Genomic DNA, 19,289 nt, shown 5'->3' with positions numbered 1-19,289 from the left:
AAGTACCGGAAAGTTTAAATGCAGTGGCCGTTCACACTACTAGCGATCCGCCCAACACCCACTTGTTTTTCCATTGAAATCCGTTTGTAGTAACTTCGTACTTCACTATAGTAAAGTCGTTTGAACTGCAGTTGTTTGTGTTAACAGGACTCGGGACCGATTGCCTTTTGAAAATGTATTATATACAGTATGTGACCCCACTTTTACTTGTTAATATGATGTATAAAGGACATGGCTATTCAAAAAAATAATACAAGTGACAGTTTTCTTGATTATTGACGGAAAGTATAAGTAAGTAACGAAAGTAACGAAATCTCTCTCCTGATGATAGTTTTAGAATACCCTAAATCGGCACTGGTCACGATTTTAAACCCATAATGGACTGGGTCTTGACAAAACCTTGGCTACATAACTCCTGCTTTATATTTTATACATAGGTATATATGAGGAAAAGTGTAATATCCTATATACCATAATCAAGTCTGCATTATAAAATTCTCCCTCTGGGTAAAGACTGAGTCCTCTGTGTTCATTTTCCTAGTATTTCATTTTTGAATTATTTTTTTTCTGGATTTTATATTTCTATTAGTACCTTGTTATTTTGTACTTAGTATGTGCGATTTTGAGATGCCTTTATGTAGTGATCTATAGTATATAGTTTGATACTGTTATAAAAAAAACAATGCTTCACAGCTTGAGTTATTGGGCAGTGTTTCAGTCTTTCAAATGGGAATGCCTGTCCTGGGGTCTATTAATATTGCAGACACTGCAGTTGTATTAATGCAGATTTGACTAATAAAGCCACAGCATCGCTTTCTGTACAATTACTAGCTGTAAAAGCCTTGGTGAAACAACATTGATCTGATGGGTGATGTGCTGGATTAAAAACTATTTTTTTTGAGTAATAATCAGATTGTGATATTGGGATAGGACAATGGAGGTTATGATAAGGTACTCATTAAAAACACTTGAGATGCTCTGTAGATACACATTCATTTTATTTCTGCCACACTGACGTGGACACCATGGGGAAACATTCAGACTGTTGATATCTTTGTAGGCCTCAGACCAGCAGGGACATGAGCCAGTCGAAGACGCTACCCGCTTGAAGCACAAAGCCTCTGGCGGGGTTAAAGCACTGCTCCAGATCACGCAGGGCCTGATTGCTCAGCTCAAAGGGAACCTTCAATGGAGACAAAAAGAGCAGAACAACAGGCAGTATTAGACTAAAAAGCAAGACAGGTGTTTCTGTATATGAAAATTCACTTAGGATAGTCTTTTTCATCAAGTCCAATTACACATCACACAGCTAATACACTACACCCAAGAGCACAATAACATTATATACCAACAACTGGCACTTCCTTTCCTTTATGACTAAATAATCCAGTGCAGAGCCCCAGATTGGTGATAGTAAAGGACATACTGTGCTGAAAAAGGACTAGGACTGAAGCCCAGCACGCAATACAAGCCAGGCAGAATTGTGCAGGTATATTTATAGTGAGGCCTCAGCTGGAAAATCTACAGCTGCAGTGAGACAGTGATGGTGACATTTCTACACAGCACGTACAATCAGAAAAGTCATTGTAGAAGGCAAAGTAGCAAGTAAACCAAGTAGTAAGAAAAAGTGTACATGAAAATAGCACAGAATGATAGACTTCTGAAAACTCCATGCTGGAATATAGGTGTAGTTAGGACGTTCTCACACTCAGTGCAAGATTGTTCCAAATTTAGTTAAATTTCGGTTTAGGGCAGATGTCATAGCTACACAGGGGTTGAAGAAGTTCAAGTAGGTAGCTTCGTCAGCATGAGTAGGCTGCAAAGGAACAGGTAAAGGTTTATTCCATGCTGAAAGAATGGACGTTACGTTTTTTTTTCTTTTCCTTTCAGCATGGCTACACATTGTTTTGTACAGTATGTCCCTGAGAATGACACATTTTGGCAAGGGAGCTAAGTGGAAGGAGACTCTCTTGATATTTAATGTAGCACACCTCTTTACCAAGTGGAAGTCCTCTGAGCCTCTTGCTTTCTTCAGAATGAGGCCTTCTTAAAATATTTTTCTAAGGCTTAAAAGATTTTTTCGGAGATTAAAATAACCTGAAATATACTCTCATTTTTTCCATGGGTGGTTAGTAAGTTCTTTATAAAGGTTTGTTGTTTTACTTTTATTTCTCATGTAAAAAAAACAAAGCAGATGTCTCATCTTGAGTTGTAAACTTTAGGCAGGGATATGAAGTAGTGGTTAAAACTTCACACTTCAGTCTCCATGAGTTCAAATCCATGTTGGGATTGTTGTACCGTTGAGCAAGGTGATTTCGTCAATAAATACCTTGCTGTATGAATTGATACACTCAAGGCAGTCACTACAAATGAGAGATTTTAAAGGACTTATGTAGTTAAATGAAGGATTCATTTCAAATGAAATTACAATTTCAATTACAATTCTGCAGTTGAAAGTAAGAATTCTGCATTCTGCAGAGTAAGGATGGAAATTTTTACTTTTCAGTTTACTTTAGAGCAGAATACCTAATTCCCAAGGCAACGCAGGGAAATCTACTACGATCATGCTGAACTTGCAGTAATACTAAAACAAAATGAGCACTTAGATTTAACTGAGGCAATCAGGGACAATAATAGTGCTCCACTGTCCAGTCCTGAGCAGACTCTTTTTTTTTTCTTCGCTAATCAGAACAGACTTGGTCAAGATCAAGAAATTCTTAGCCTTTCAGCCTTTCATCATGCAACTTATTTTTTAAGTGCACTTCCAACATATTTTACTTCTCTGAAGGTGAAGCAGCGTACTGAAAAAGGCCATTATCTCACTCTGTTTCTGTTTATTTCATGGAAGTCCCATTTTCCAGCTATGAGGTGATGACCATGGTGAAGCCCAGAGCAGGAGACCTACCTCAGTGAGCTCCACTGTTTCTGGGAGATCCAGCAGCAAAGACTTGACTTGTGCGCAGCACTGCTTGGCCTGCCCCTGCAGACCCAAAGAGAGGAGCATTAATATTCCTCATGCTAAACTGCTGCTTGTGTCATATACTGTGTACAAATATACATAGAAATCAAAACACTTGAGAAACCCAATCCCAGATTCAAGGTAAGCTTTCAAGGTAAGAAAATTCAAATACCATATGGCTTGGGTCACATGGTGCATCCAAGAAAGACAATCCCTTATACTGGAAGTGTTCATCTGATAATAAACATGGAATCTGTATCCCGAATGGCTGTGCGATTCCATGCTACATTCTCATTTCAGCAGCCTTCTTAAATGTTCTCTCTGTGAGTGAATTTTGAATTTCTTTGTCTTTGTAATACTCGTCCTGTGTCTGCTCTTCAGCCTCTCAGGCAGTGGACAGTACCTGTATCGGAGGGTCCAGGGCTTGCCCCGTCCCCGGGGTCCTTGCCTGACGACGCTTCTCCACTTGAGGGCTGGGGGAACTGGCCACAGGAGGTGCCGATTGCTCAGCATCCACACACAGGGAGCATAACTGGGCATGAACAGCCTGCAGCCTGAAAAAAGCGAGAGGAGGAGTCCGAGATGAAGAGACAGGACAGCAGAAGATGGAAATTGCTGGAACGATACTGGCAGGGGTTGGAGAGAGGGTTCAACAGAGCGAAGAGAAGGGCAGTGAAAGTGGTCCTCAGAAACTCGGAAGAAGGGATACAGGGGTGACCACAGACAGAGAGGGCAGGCTATCACCTATGTAAGGGGATCCAGCGATGTCCACAGTGTAGGCCGGACAGGCCACCACCTGAGGGCCTGACTGCAGAGAGGGGCCTGGTGTTGCAGGCAAAGACCAGTAAGATCTAGAGACCAGGGGCACAGCAGCACACAAATCAAACCAAACTCAGAACAATGATACAAAGATCATTAAATTCATTATTATATCCCTGAGAATCATGATCACTGATTAAAATGATGTCACCAAACAGTTACAATTCCATTTGTATGTATGCTCTACAGTATGTGTTACTGTTGTCTCGTCTGTTACTGTCATTATTCAGTACTCAAGTAAGGTGGCATAGCATTACGTTGGGAAAAGACTGAGTAACTTTTTTGTGTGAATAGTGACAGACAGTTACCACAGGCTGTGTGTGTCCAGTGTGCAGTGCTGGGCAATACCACTGCACACACAGTTCTCGGTCTGTGGAGGCTGAGGCAAAGGAGTCCAGTCCCCCCAGCCCGATTTCAGACTCTTGGCCAGCAGAGCTGTCTAGCCGGGGCTGAGGAGAAAAGCACATGTCTGTGAATTGGCAAGCCGTGGAACAGCTCAATTGTCTTAATTGATACTTTTTTAAAATGAACATTTTAAATGGTAATGGGCCCTTTTTACAAATAATTTACAAAATTTACAAATGGGCCCTGTTTTTTGTCATTACACAGAAAAGCGTACAGACATTAACCTCATCTCTAACAGCTCTCAAGTAATGTAACCCCAAGGAATGAGAAAGTTTGGTTGATATGTGCCTCTCATCTGTTCAGCTGGAGTCTCTCTGAGTTAATGATGCAGAATAATCCCAAAGCCTTTTCCATTCCAGACACCCCAAAGCTGTTTGCTGTAAGTTTCTGGTAAATAACAAGTTCATTGAGATAGAAACTTTCCTTTCTTTGAATTCCTCTCTTCCACATGTAATGTGTAATGCATTATGAAGTCAAAGTGCAAAAACAAAATGCCACATTGGTATTTTTATAACTGGTACTGAAGTCCAAGTCACAGAGCCTTTCTGCCAATTGGCCTGTATTGAGTTTTTAAACCTAGAAGTAAAACACCACACCCTTCTTTCAGGACAATGCTTCACATCAGCAACAAGAGGTTGGGTGAGCAGTGTAAACTGAGCTCTAACCTGTGTGGTAGCCCCCTGCTTGCTGGGGTCCAGCAGCTGCGTGGGGGGTTCTGGGGGGCAGCAGTGCCCTCTGTAAGGGGGCAGGTGAGTGCTGAGGAAGCGGTGCAGCTGAGCCAGTCTGAGGGCCAGACCACCATCTAGAGCCTGGGACCACAGGCTGTCGGCACAGCCTGGCACTGCTGCAACACACACAGACACAAATCCACATCAACACCAGGCCTGAGGAGTCACGGCAATAGGGCATAGGAGGAGGATAAGAACTTTGTAAAATAACATAAATCAGCAGAAATTTTGCACATCAGAAATTTTAAGCACTGTCTTATCTCGCCTCTTCTACATACTTCTACTAGGAGTTAAAAGGATCTTGAGAAAACATGCTAGCATTACCCTGTAGGAATGACACACAATAATTTACTTGTACACCTTCTCTTCTAATCTAGGCAGTGGAAAAATAATTTAACACGAAATGCATCGTTGAGGAACATGAAGGCACCAGGATTATCAATGTGAAGTGATGATTCTGGTAGCTCATGTACTGCATGATTGGGATCACCTGTAGGGCAATGTCACATCTGCTGTACGAGATGGACAGCAGGTCAGTACCTGGTCGATTGGCAATGCTGTAGAGTTTTTGCAGATGTGTGTAATAGCGGGTGAGGTGGACCCAGGTCAGCTTTGTGTCTTTCTCCCCTGTTCCACAGCTCTCCTTCTCAGGAAAGGGACTGATAGTGCTCTTCAAAAGTTCCTCTGTCTCGCCTAAAGGAAAGAAACGCATCAGAAAACAGAAACAGTATTTCTACAGACAGAAAAACGCTCACTGTCACACGTAAACACTTGGTAGTGAGGTGTAGCTTGGAGGTGTGTCTGTCAGCACTGCAGCTTCATACTTCAATACCTGGAGGGGGGAAAGGGGAGGGACCATCAGCCTGGGACCCCCCAAGGATTATTCTCTTCCATGGGGAGTCTTTGTTTTCCTCTCCTCTGTGTCTGCACGGTCTACTGTTGCTGTATAATACTGCCAGCTTCTGTATAATCCTGTAATTACTCTGCGGGGCAAACTGCTGCGAAGGGTGCTACAGAAAAGAACACGACGGATTGGTTGATGGACCGTACCGCTGGCGGGGGGAGGGAAGCCTCTCAGAAGGTCGTTGGCAGCAAAGGCGGGCAGGCTTCTCAGGGAGGCCTGCAGGGGGCCAGCCTTGGCGCTGGTGGAGCCACTCAGCTTGGCACAGCGGGCACTGGCCTCGGACACCTGTGAGGCACACAAGCATGCTCAACAGCAACGCCTTCACTGAGAATGCCAGGGCCGAAAGGATTAGTGGACATTATCAGATTAATTTAGAACTATATGCCCCTGAAAGGAGAAAGTCAAACCAGTAGGGAGGGAAGTTAAAAATACAAACGTCCTTAATTTTGAAGGTGGAACAATCATTAATTTGGGACACAAAAACCAAAATCCAATCCATATCAATCAAGCACAATCACTTTTGTGTGAAAATTGAATATTTTAAATATTGTTATATTGTTTTAATAAAAACAACAACAACAACAACAACAAGCAACAAGATTTGATAACATTTTTTTTAAATCTGGAATTACCAGTACCAGATAGAGATGCTAGCTTTAGACATTTTTACATTTTTGTAAATTTCCATATTGTCCACATTATGGGCAACATATCATAATAAAAGAAGTGACTTTTAATAAAGGGTTTAATGGTAACGTATAGCCTTAAACTACAAAGGGAAACACATTTCTACCACATCAGAATTATTAATACTTATACAAATAATACTTTACACTTTACAGGTGTAGTAACAGCTTTCAATAAAATACAACAACAAAATTAACTTTGCGTCATCCTGTGGACAGTTACAGTGGCAAGATTAAACAAGTAGCTTGTTAAAGGCCCCAGGATCACTGACCTGAACAGCTGCCCTCACACACACCCAGCACAGGAGCTGCTGCACATCCTGCACACTCAGGGGTCTGTCTGTGGGGGTCTGAGCTCGCCTCCAGCTGGGGGGCTGCGCGAGACACACAAACTGCACTGACTGTCACAAGCACAGAATGGCTGAAAGTCACAGCTGAAAACCCAGCACATCAGTCAACAAGCATTAGGAAAGAGGAGTACCACCAAAGGGATTGAAATACTCACTGACCTAAATAACAAGCAGCACAGCGGTAGGAAAAAAATCAATTATTGGAAAAAAGAACCTTGATGAGCTGTGTGTTAATCTTAGAGTTAGGATGTGCATGTTTGAAATCGCTGGTTCTTAACCTGTGCTCTGCAGCCTGCACCCCTTTGGTCCTCAAAATGTTCTCCAAGCCCGTATCATACAACATTGAAGTCGGTCAGTTCTTTATACAGTACCTAAGATTAGTATAGAATGAGATGGAATTAAATATTTTAATTTTGCAATTAAGAATACATGTAAAATTACACTTTTTTAAAGAATTATATACAGTAAAGTTCTTTTCAAGGTAAAATGAAGAATACATGAAAAATTACACCCTGCTTTTTAAGTTACCTTTAAGTTCACCTTGAAATACCAAGGTTTGATGATGGTGGTATTTACAGTAGGTGCCTGTGCCTAATTTGTGTTTTTGGCAATTTACACTCTAAAAAACCTGTCTCACACCCCCAGAAAAGGTATCTCTCAACCCCAGGTGGGTGTGCAGCCCACGTTAAGAACCACTGTTTTAAATGGAGGTATTTTGTAATGTTCAAGTCTGAAAGTCCTTTTTTCTTGAATCTTTCCCATGGCAAGCTGTAATATGAATATGGGACTGGGTCTTTCACAAAGAGAGAAGCTGTAGATCTGTGGAGAAGAAGTGGGGCTGTACCTTTTGCTTGCCCTCTCTGCCCTTGGTGGGGGGGCCCGGGGTGGCTGCAGAGGATACTGGGGCTGTGTCCCCCGAGTTCTCCTTGCCCTGGCTGCTCAGAGAGATCTGGGCCCACTGTTGCAAGTACAGCACGGCCATCTCCAAATAGCACCTGTGTACAAGCCTGAGAAATACACAGGCATTCAACAACAAAGTGACACAGAGATAGTATGAACACATCTACTGTAATAAGAGTATGATCCAAGCAGCACAAAGGCACATAGTCACACAGGCTCTCTGTGTGCTGCAGCGCATGCACGGACAGCCACAGAAAGGAGACTCACGGCAGGTTGTGATTGTGCGATCTGCTGACAGTGATGGCCTCTAGGAATGTGTCCACAGCAGTCTGCGGTTTGCACTCGCTGAGGGAGACCAGCCAGCGCTCCACCACACCTGGAAGCACATTGGTAGTCCTTTAGGAGTTTCTAAAGGAAATGTTTAGGTGGAGATCCTTAGGTTTTCAAAAGCTTATTAATTTAATACCTTTATTAGGCCAGTTCCTAGCAAATTGGCATCTTTGTAACAAACAGACTTGAATTCTACTATGCAAAGTAAAAGGATGACTGTAATGCACACTATTATAACATAATCAAAGGGATCTATATCTTCCATTTCTTATGATACTGTTCTCTGGAAATGTTTCATTTTAGACAAACACGCTATCTTCAGACTATCTTCATCTTCGTATTCTGTACAACATATCATAAAAAATGTGACATTTAATATAAAGAGGTTAATGGTAACCTCCTTTTCTACCAGTATGACTACTCAAAACTATTAGCTTATGTTAAAATTGGCAGAAACAAAAATATTCTAGAAACACTGAAATGAGCAAACCTCATTTTAGATAATTACATAATTAAAACCTCATAATCAGATACTGTATATGATCATTTACTCCACTGAAATCTTTCCATATTAAACACATTTAATCTCACAGTCCTCTCTCCGTTTCATGTTAATTGTACACTGATATACTTTAATAATGAATCCTGATAGTAATCCATCCACTGTTGTCTCCACTAAAATACGAATTCCTGACACCTATTAAAGAAGATCAGATCTTAAGCATCTTTTTTTTTAGTTCTAAGCTTGCTACTTAGGTATGTTAAAATCCTGTACTTAATGTTTTGTATTCATAATTTATCTTGCGTTGTTTTATTTAATTTACAATGCATTACTTTTTATTCTATACTGGTAATGTACACAATATTACATAAGTAATCCCTCACTATACCAATTTTCATTTAAACAAGACAGTACTTCCTACCTGTTTTTTTTCATCTAACAAGCAGATTTTGTCTCTGAAGATCTGGGCTCTCCTAAAGCATTACAGAGATTCTTCTTTTCTCGCATCATCTCGGATGAGGAATTTACTTTTTATTTATATCATATTAAACTTTTAATAATACAATTTATGTATTAACCTGTGTATTAAGTGCATAAAGTACAGGATAGTCCCTACTGTAATGTTTATGCATTTGCTAATGACTGTAATGATGTAATTACTGCATTGCACTGTAAATGAGCTAGTGTTATTATTTTACTACTTATTGTTTATGCATCAGCTTTTGACTGTAAGCATGTTACTCAGATAATTAACCAGGAATGTTACTGTTTTCATTCCGGTCCTGTTTTGTGTTAAATTAAGGTGAAGTCTGAATGTTTGAAGGAACATTTTTTATTTCTGGAAAGAATCAGAGATTATAAATAGGAAGTAATGGGAATTTAATTCCATTATATGAATTTTCACCTTTTGAGCTGATCTTTTTTTGGAATGAAATAAGTTTGTATAATGTGGGATTACTGTAAAGGAAACGAGGTGTTTCTGTCATGTTTTTTTCTCTTGAACACTCTATGAACTGCTGTCCCAAGCTCACTCACCTTTGTAGTACAGGATGTCGGCCTCTAGCTCCCGGTCTCTGCTGGCTGATACCTGGCAGAGCTGCAGGGCCGATTCTAGGACCTGCTTAGCCACCACCCACTGCCCGCTGTCTGTGCCAGGATGGTGTGCTGCCTGCTGTGCCAAAACATGACCTAAAGAATACCAGTGTAGAACATGAACATTACTATTCTGAGAGGGATAATCATCATACAACAATTCATATTACGCACTGCGAATCTGTGGGACAAGATCATCAGTTCAACCCACTGATAACCCAGGCAGATCTTCAACATCTTGAATGTCAGCAAGCATACTTTTCATCTATGTACAAATCCTAAGAACATATAAACACATCTGTGCCACAATGTCTGCCCAATTGCTGACAATAGCAGTGGTTTTCCTACCTCAACACACCTCCTGCAGTGGGACACTGTCTACCTACTGTAGTACCTACTGTAGTTCAACCTACTGTAGTTCAACCTATCTGTTGAAAATCAGCTTCAACGCATGTTGTTTTGCACAAAATTGCCAACAAAAAAAGGCAACACAGATCTGTCAGTTTCACGTGTGCCATCATATGATAAGCCTTTAAAATAGGATCTAAAAACAGCTTCCACAGTTGTATAATTTTCATTAAGTCCAATGCTGATAAATAACTTAAAAGTGCAGTAAAAATGCTTTCCAACAGTAAAATGACCAGAGCTGTCATTTTAGATGCGATGCTTTCACATTAACAAACATGCTAAACCGGATTGAAAATAAGCAGGCCGTGACCCAGGTGGATATTGCAAGTGCGAAAGGAGCACGCATTGAAAGAAGCTTTGTGTTGGCAATGTTGGTATCTTACCCAGCCGGAGAGTCACCTTGGCCAGCACAGGACCATGTGGGAGATACGTGTTCTTTGGACCTGATGATTGGTGGAAGAGCACTACACCTCCCTCTGCAAGTTCTACTGACTCCCCCAATGCGGAGAGCTGAGAAGAAAAACAGTTATGGACACTGACGGTGTGATATGAACTTATAGTTACCAACACCCTTTTGGTATAATTTGAATAAATTAATAAAAGGTTATAACAAAATAATCATAATAAATCATATACATCTGTAGTGTGATTTCATTCTCAAGGATACCAGAGTGCTTTACGTACAGGATGGGGAGGGAATCCACCTCATCCACCATGAAAGAGCAGCACTCAGCGACACCATGCTCATTATGTACAAGCACCCCTACCACACAGCAGATCAGGTAGAGAAGTCATTCTCTTCACCAGCTGAATTATGGGGGATCATAAACTAAAGGGCAACTTAATTCTGGTTTAATTTAGCTCTATTCTTAACAACTTTTTGAACAATGCATCTTGCTCAGCATTCTACCCCTGACTTGAACCCCTGGTTTGGGGTTCATAACCACTATTTCCCTGCAATACAAAGAGAATACAATGCAGTGGAATGGAATTCCGTGAGAGTGATAAACTGAAAGAGGCACCTGTTGCTGCAGTAGTCTCTGAGTGAGGGAGTATAGGCTGTGAGTCCCTGTGCCCTTCAGATCACTGAGGTGCAGTGTAGCTTTAGCCAAAACAAGGGCTGAGAGAGGGGAGAGCCATCTCCTGTCAGACAGCAGACTTACTGCTTCCTGAAATGCACAACAGGATTAACAATTTACATTGATGTAACAGTTCTCAGTGCAACACAATACTTCACAGTGAGATGTAGCCAATTGATATGGCTTTAGCTTTACCATAATGTGTTAGTCATGCCAATAAAATGCCCTTTAAATTGAATTAATAAACCCAATGAATTAAACCAAAAATCTTGAGAGCACTTTTAAACAGGATTTAATGTGAGAGGGTAGCAGTATGATTGTGTTTGTCTGCAGAGGAGTTATGTCTGACCTGAAACAGCGGTGTGATCTCCTCTCTGTTCATCCCCTTGTGCGCCTCTAGCAGAGCTTTCAGTAGAAGAAGCTGAGCCTGTGTTTCAGGATCTCCCCAGGCCTGTGCCTCTTTTAGCCCCTCTTTCAGCAGCCTGGCCCCATCCTCACTGCTCTCTGCACCCAAAAACACAGAAGATGGTGTATAATGCTCTACAAAATGTTCACTAAGTCCACCTCACAATGTAAATCAGAAGCACTGATATGATTTTATAAGAATTTACATTCTTTTCTTAGCAGGCCGAAGAGTAAATGTTTTAGAACCATGTCCCTCTTGGTGTTTCAAAATTCTTCCAGTTCAGACCAGACGTATGGTAATCAGATTAACAAAAAGTAACAAATAACAATTATAGGATTTCACATTGGTGCAAACGCAGGCACACAGGGAGGGAACAGGCATTACAAAAGAAAAAACAAACCATGGAGGCTGACCACAGCAATATACCTGGGCGAATGGCCATTCCGGGAATATGAGAGGCAAATGCCCTTGCTGCACCCAGGCGGCACCGGAGCCACAGAGGTGCACCCAGCCTCTCACGGGCCTCTGCACTGTGGGGCGGCACCTCACTGGTGAGAGAGACTGCATCTTCCTCCAGCCCGTCCTCTTCCTCCACCTCACTCACGCTTGTAGAACCAGCCTGGAACTCCAGAGAGAGAATGGATACAAAGTACCAGGTCAGTTCCAGAGCAAACCTGCAGATTTGTGGATACTTTACTGTACAGTATATACTGACTCTTGTTATCTCAAGGTTTTGGGGCTTTACACAGTATGTGTATGGTGACACAATTAAAATTATTCTGTCTGTAATTCCCATGTGGGAACATTGAGATCACTCTATGCCAAACTATCATACTCAGGCATAATTCTGACACCATTACTAAGAACTATTATTTATGCTGCTGATAATTCTTACTAATGTTTATAACACTCAAGCATGTCTGGATGATCCTTCAGCTTTTCTCAGGGACTTCAAACATCTACAGTGGTCAATGTTCTGCATTCAAAAGCGAAGACTTGTAGTGTCAAGTGGATATACTGTTCAAAACGTCAAGTGCAATCAAAAAGCTCTAAGGCTGTGTCTTAAGGTGGTGGTATAACTGTATTTCTGATTTAGATCTCTGTTCTTTTATTAAACAACAATCTTCTTGCTTTAAAAATATTCTTCTTACTGGGCAGTATTTTCCATTGCTGTGTGATCCATCTCAGTATCCAGAATAATATAACAGAGACACCTTTGCAACCAACTACCATGATAATAACTTTTCATAAAAGCTGATGTTTAGAACTGAACAAAGTGATGCAATGGGTATACCTGCTCCTTCTTTTGTCCTGGGAGTTTGAGAGCGGAGGAGATGAGCCTGTGGGGCGGTGGGGTCCTTTCCTTAAACAGGGGGGACTCTTGGAGTAGTTGTAGAGCAGACACAGCCTGACTAGCACTGCAGGACAATAGATTCCAAAGAGTCAGTATACAGACGCTGCACAGCACGGCATACTCAGCGTAGCACAGAACGCTCATGTAACATAAAACCATGCAGGCAGCAGCTTGATAACAGCTGGCACACACAGGACAGCTTTGCTATACCTGACACCAGCTTGGCCTTGCTGCAGAGCAATGGCAGAAAGCAGCAGCTTCGCCTCCACTGCCACCTCCAGCTCCTCAGCCACACTCCCTAGGTTCAGCAGGGCCTCCAGCAGGGAGTTCAGGGTGCGTGTAGCCTCCCCAAGCAACACACCCTGCGCAATACATATTCTACATTAAATGATAGCCTGGGCACACGGCAACACTTTGTGCGCATGTTAATAGTGAATATAAATGTCCTGTATTTCAGTGGATTGCACTCTTGCTTGCTTGGAGATTAAGGTAAGGTAAGATTACATTTCACAATACCTGTGATTCTTGCAAAACACAAGTCTATAAGTTAGAGTTGGCATTTCTCAGACAATTATGGAAGCTTTTGCATATCTTGCTCTTGTGTTTCTTGGTTTGTCCACCTCTGAGATGTTAGCAGGTCTAAGTTCACTTGTAAGTACAGTATGTGTATCGATGGGTCTGTTAGGAGGCTGTGGACGTTCGCAGTGTTTGAACAACCTTCAGCCTGGCAGGGGTGAGTTTCTCCCGTTGTGTGTCCAGCTGCAGGCTGTGCGGATCTCTGGCTCTCCTGGAGGAGCTACAGCTCCGTGTCTCTTCCCGCTCAGAGCAGGGTGACTTGGGGACAACCGGGGTGCTGGGCGTATGAGTCTCAGCTCCAAATTTCTGCTCTGAGTCTGGAGAGACGAAGACACACACTTCATTGGAGTTAAACTTCATCTAATTATTATAGTCTATGACTGGAATTTTCCACCCACTGAAGCACAGCTATGAATGTGAAATTAAACTCAGCAGCACATTGATGGCTGGCTAAGAAATGAATAGCCTTTGACTTCCAAATTTTAAATGTAAATATATTTTTGGTGTTCCACTCTCTCCCTTGGTCACTTTCATTTATTTACCTACTATTTTTTATCTAGAATGTAATGCAATTTTTTTTTGTTTTTTAAATATCCCCTTCCAGAATATGTTTTCTTGAGGAAGATCATTATAGACTCTAATAGAGAATATGTTCTCAATTGACTTATCTGATTAAATAAAGGATTACATTTCATTTCCTTCCTTCAAACTATAACCACTCTCTTTCCATATATAGTACCTTGCAAAGGTATTCAGACCCTTAAGCAGTTTTTAGCTTTAGTTGCTTTAGTGCTTGCTTTTCCGCACATTCAAAGCCAAAAACAAAAAAAAAAACTAAACAGGTAAATAATATGAAAAAAATGGGAAAAGTCAAGATTGCATCACTAATAATTTGCTGTACACATCTAAATTAAATTAAGTATGCAAAATTACTTCAATGAGCCACATATTTAGTTGACCTCTGTCTGTGGGCAATAACAGTGGTTCACATGATTTTCAGAATAAAACCACATTTCTCAGTATAGTTCCTTAGTCAGGCAGTGAATTGTAAGAAAGGATTTAACCATGAAAACTAAAGAGCTTTCAAAACCATGTTGGGATCAAGTTGTATAAAGGCAAAGATCAGGAGAAGGGTATATAAATCCTTAATGTCTTTGCACGGTGAAGTCAATTAATCAGGTGTGGAACTGCCTTATTCTAGATACTGCCTTATTCTGATCTCTTCTAGATCAAACTGAGAACCCAGGCAAGGAGAAACCTGGTTTGGGACGCCACCATGAGGCTACCAGTGACTTTGAAAGTTACAAATTTTAGTATCTCAGATACAACAATATTTCCATGTCACTCTCCAAAGGGGACTTGTAGGGAACTAAGAAAAAAAAACCTCTTAATGGAGTCTGCAACAAACAGATACTGCAAACGTGGTAATAAATGGTCAGATGAGACAAAATTGTAACGTTCTGGTGTAAAGCATTACATCTGATACAAACCTAAAAGAGTGCATTACTTGGGCACCACCATCTTTACTGCTAGTCACAGTGGAGGCAGCATTATGTTATAGTTTATTGATTAAGACTACGAAAGTGGCCCTTTCCAAGTCCTGACTTGTATCCTATTAAGAATATGTGAAAACTGATGTCCATAATGACTCCAGGTAATTTGAGAGATCTTGAAAAAATCAGTCAAGAAAAAATGGCAGAAGTTGCACCAATCTGATGTTCAGGGATTGTAGTCTTAAAGAGACTTGCAGTTTGTAACTGCCAAAGATGTTTCCACCAAACACTGAGATCATGGGTCTGAATAATTATGCAATGAACATATTTCAGCCTTTTCTCTTCAGCATTTGCTGACATTTACTGTAAGTTATCTTACCGTTTTGTAATGTCACAAAGTGTGGCTGCATAGGAAGCATCTGTTTGCAAGGGACTGTATCCCCCCATGACTAAAAGATCCTAATTTATTTGTTGCAGTGTTGCCCCAGATTTTTAAATCTTTCTTCTCTGAAATTCTCTTAAGACAGATGCATTTGCTTTCAACATACTTAGTAATGCCTTACTACTCATATTTATTTTCATTTTGTCATTGTTGAACTGCCTACAGCTGTTCTTTCAGTTTAATGTTGTGATCATGTGGCGCAATGGAATACCTTGACCTTGAAACTCTGGGAAACTGTTGATGGTGTCACACAGAGCAACAATAAGCTTGGTCTTAGCCAGGGTCAGTCTCATCACCAGCTGGGAGCCAAACAGAGCAGCCACTTCTGAGCTAAGAGATTTGTTCACCAAATCCTCTAGAGTCTGGGCATCACAGAAAGGTACAGAGTTAGACATACAGATACACAGCACGGGGACAGAGATGAGCTGGCAGAACGCCACCACTTCATTGCTGACATTCAGTCACCACAAAAAAGAGATTATTCCACCACTTCTCAAACAGTATAGCATAAACCTAGCAGGCATCTCAAAAAGATCAAACAGCGCTCTTGGACAGAGGTTTTAATGTCAATGCTGGTGTTGCTATACAGCAGTGAAATTTGTTGGTCTCTATATTCTATATATCATGTAATCAAATAATCTACACAGAACATAAACAGAGAAAAAGAATGTTGGCATCTAAATAAAACCAGCAATTATAAGGTGAATAATACAGTTACCTGCAAATTAGCAGAGTCTAGTAGGGTTTTGCTGGTGTCAAACTTCTTCTTTATCTGTAAGTCAAATACATATATAAATGGATGTAACTGAAGAACAGTGTTATAAATTCCTTATAGCAAGTTTTTTGAGCATAAGAATATGGTGCAAAATATATGTTTATTTCTTTGGTATTGTTCGCAATAGAAGGGGTAAATGTGAAAAGGTTTTTGATTCATTCGGTTTACAAAGGTTTTATTCGGCTTACACTTTTACCCAAAGCAACTTATATTTGCACCCATTTAAACAATTAGGTAAATCTAATGTCACAATTTAGATAAAGGACTGTGGTCAAGGGTGCAACATACTGTAATATACCTTCCAGTAATGAGTTTAGAATCCTAACTACTATTTCACAGTGCTATCCAGAAAAAGATATACTCTAGCACTAAATGGCCTCAATTGGAGTGGACTGAGACTTCAGAACCCTTTTCTTCATTCTTTTTAATTTCAGGAGCATTAAAAAAAATGAGATAAAGATGAGATTTACTCTAAAAATGGTTCACGGTAATATTGCTACCACTAGATTTCATATTTCTTTTTTCAGAGAAATTTCGGTTTCAGAGAGATCACTGTGCAGCGGGGACATTACCAGGCGTTTGTCAGAGGGGTAATAGCTGCCTTGTGGTTGCGGAATCCTCTCCCCCTGAAGCAGACTCCCCAGCTCACGCACAGCATCGCTGAAGAGACCCAGATCTGTCAGAACCTGAACCTGCAGATACAGAACATACAGTAATACTGTAGGGTAACTCACACACTGATTACACACACACAGCAGAACACACAACTCACTCAGCAGTTTAACAAAACTGTGTCACAATATGCATCGTTGTTATGCTCTTTTATCACATAGTTGTACAGTAACATGTTGCTATTAAATACCGCTGCAAAACATGGTTATCACACAGTACCATTTTCTGATGCCATTTTTAGTCAGTTCATTGGCTCATTAGGCAGACACAAACGATAACACAGAGGAAGAATCTGAGCTCAAGGCAGAATGTAACCACATGAAACCTGACCTTCAGTATCCGTCCCTCAATGGTGCGTCTTTTGTCTCGGCACAGTGTATTGACAAAATACAGGTAGAGAGAGAGCAGTGGCAGGACCTGCAATACCAACACACAGCAACATGACTAGCTGGGTCAATACCACTCGACAACTGAAACAAAAAGACCTGAATGATGGGCAATTAGGTTTTCAAATGAGAGAGTAGCACTCTGACATTTTTCTTTGGTTTTTACAGCACTAGGTGTATTTCTGTCAACTGTTTATCCAACCAGCACTGTATTTTAACTGACATTGTATTCTAAGATATTTCAAGTGTTCTTATTATACAGCAGTGAAGTGTGATAACTAGGCCCATTACCAGGAACCTCAGAAAATAAGGAAGATATCCATTTAAAAATCGTGAAAAAACAGCATGCTGGGAAGGCAAATCATGCTGGGATGGCTGATAGTTTGCATTACTGTAAGTTGAAGCTATAAGATTTGGAGCTCAATATTTATGAGGTTGTAGAAGGGTACAGTATACAGCAAACACATTTGAAGAAAGCTTGAACACTGTTATGCTCTGCCATTTCTTATGACTTTTCAGCAAGAAATTAATCTCCATCTGTTCTGTTGTCGCATTTTGATGTAGACACCCACTCCACAATCCTTTCAATTTTGACTTTCCATATCATACCGAGTTGCACAATAACACAGCACTCTACACTTTGATGTACTAATCAGAATGCATCATCAACATCTACCCCAAATGTCTTCGGAGACTACTTCTATTATCTTATACAGTAGAACGCTGCAGGCAAAGGGCAGTGTGTTTGGCTATCTAGAATCAATATTGTAATCCGGTATAATTAGTTGTCCTGCTCTTCTCCTGGCTTCAGTGGATAGCAAGGAGTGTGTGTTGGCATGCATATACTGAGTGCTCAGGCGAGGCTTGGGTCACTGTACCATAAGGCAATGTCCAGCACTGTGCAGGCGGTGACACAGAAATGCTAAGCTGGAGACCGTGCTGTTGACCTGGGCTCTGAATGGCTCAGTGAACAGCTCCACCCCAGGGATGAGCTCTGGACAGTCCCATGTCCTGCCTAGACCATAGGAGGCATATTCCCAGTCTGACAGGGGGTGAGGCAAGGAACCCCGGAGGAGAGCCTGCAGAACAGGACACAGGTAAAGGGAAAGAGGTTAAAAAAGGCCATTTATAAATCAGTGTCTGCAAATGTAACTGCCCCCTGCTGTTTCTGGGTGAATATGAATGGATGGAGACCATTGAAACTGTATTTGCAATTATGGCACAATCATATTAATGACTTTATCACTTGGACATATGCCAATCATATGAAGACAAAATCATGAATCATACATTTAACAAAATCTATATCAATAACAATCCTTACTACTGCAATCCTTACTGTTCAATGTTTCAGGACAATAAACATACCCAGAAAACGTAACTGTAACAGCAGGGGACAGTTACATTCACTGTGTATAGTTTTCTTCTCTTATGTTTGTCAGGAGAAGAATCAAAACAATAGGTAAATTAAGAGTGAGATATTTTGAGCTGTTGCCAAGTCCTCTGTAGGAAGAGCCAGGGTCAGATATGGAACATCACTAATTTATAATCCATAAAAAGAAATGTATTAGTAGCTAAATGAATTAATTTGTTGTAGTAGCAAAATGAATATGTTGACAAGCACATGGCAATAAACATTACTAAAAAAATGGTTGAGATATTTCTAATTGGATTTATTTTATAAAAATAGATTATTCTAATTCAGATATTTATTTTCTTCCTTTCATGCAATAAATTGCATTGTGAGAAGAAATGCTTTTCTAGTATGTTCGTTTGTCACTTTATTAAGCTTTCTGCAGCAGACAGTAACATGTCACCAGGCCTACCTTGAAGAGCCGAGCTGAGAGAATGCAGCAGTGCGTTTGCCGGCTGATGTCTGAGGTCAGGATATACCTGGAGAAGAACACCAAGGATGGACAGCTATTTTAGGAGCATGAAATAGCAAAACAGAGCTGCTGTTTTTATACAAACCATATTTCTTCCTTCTGCTTTTAATGATATTGACATAGTAAACTGAAAAACT

At 40.7% G+C, this 19,289-nt stretch overlaps 1 protein-coding gene across 3 annotated transcripts in view; it reads right to left on the bottom strand.

The window, feature by feature from the left end:
• Nucleotides 1-979: 979 nt before the first annotated feature.
• Nucleotides 980-19,289, bottom strand: part of cfap54 (cilia and flagella associated protein 54) — a 50,812-nt gene continuing 32,502 nt past the window's right edge. For 2 of the 3 annotated variants that reach the window (XM_069192715.1, XM_069192717.1), the window contains exons 45-69: nt 19,093-19,159; nt 18,145-18,345; nt 17,211-17,297; nt 16,781-16,900; nt 16,152-16,205; nt 15,645-15,795; nt 13,640-13,815; nt 13,133-13,284; nt 12,863-12,986; nt 11,995-12,193; nt 11,512-11,666; nt 11,106-11,252; nt 10,467-10,593; nt 9,619-9,771; nt 8,019-8,127; nt 7,696-7,858; nt 6,774-6,875; nt 5,962-6,100; nt 5,452-5,604; nt 4,849-5,027; nt 4,087-4,227; nt 3,704-3,810; nt 3,363-3,513; nt 2,906-2,980; nt 980-1,183 (exon numbers count right to left, since the gene is read on the bottom strand). In XM_069192715.1, the coding sequence (XP_069048816.1) occupies nt 1,064-1,183; nt 2,906-2,980; nt 3,363-3,513; nt 3,704-3,810; nt 4,087-4,227; nt 4,849-5,027; nt 5,452-5,604; nt 5,962-6,100; nt 6,774-6,875; nt 7,696-7,858; nt 8,019-8,127; nt 9,619-9,771; nt 10,467-10,593; nt 11,106-11,252; nt 11,512-11,666; nt 11,995-12,193; nt 12,863-12,986; nt 13,133-13,284; nt 13,640-13,815; nt 15,645-15,795; nt 16,152-16,205; nt 16,781-16,900; nt 17,211-17,297; nt 18,145-18,345; nt 19,093-19,159 (3,352 nt within the window). In that variant the 3' untranslated portion in view covers nt 980-1,063. The remainder of the gene's footprint in view (nt 1,184-2,905; nt 2,981-3,362; nt 3,514-3,703; nt 3,811-4,086; nt 4,228-4,848; nt 5,028-5,451; nt 5,605-5,961; nt 6,101-6,773; nt 6,876-7,695; nt 7,859-8,018; nt 8,128-9,618; nt 9,772-10,466; nt 10,594-11,105; nt 11,253-11,511; nt 11,667-11,994; nt 12,194-12,862; nt 12,987-13,132; nt 13,285-13,639; nt 13,816-15,644; nt 15,796-16,151; nt 16,206-16,780; nt 16,901-17,210; nt 17,298-18,144; nt 18,346-19,092; nt 19,160-19,289) is intronic. The other variant, XM_069192716.1, reaches the window with a different exon arrangement.

Source organism: Lepisosteus oculatus, chromosome 7, assembly GCF_040954835.1.
Source record: "Lepisosteus oculatus isolate fLepOcu1 chromosome 7, fLepOcu1.hap2, whole genome shotgun sequence".
NCBI lineage: Eukaryota > Metazoa > Chordata > Actinopteri > Semionotiformes > Lepisosteidae > Lepisosteus > Lepisosteus oculatus.
Note: the sequence above shows the minus strand (reverse complement) of the source record. Positions and strands in the feature narration are given on the sequence as shown.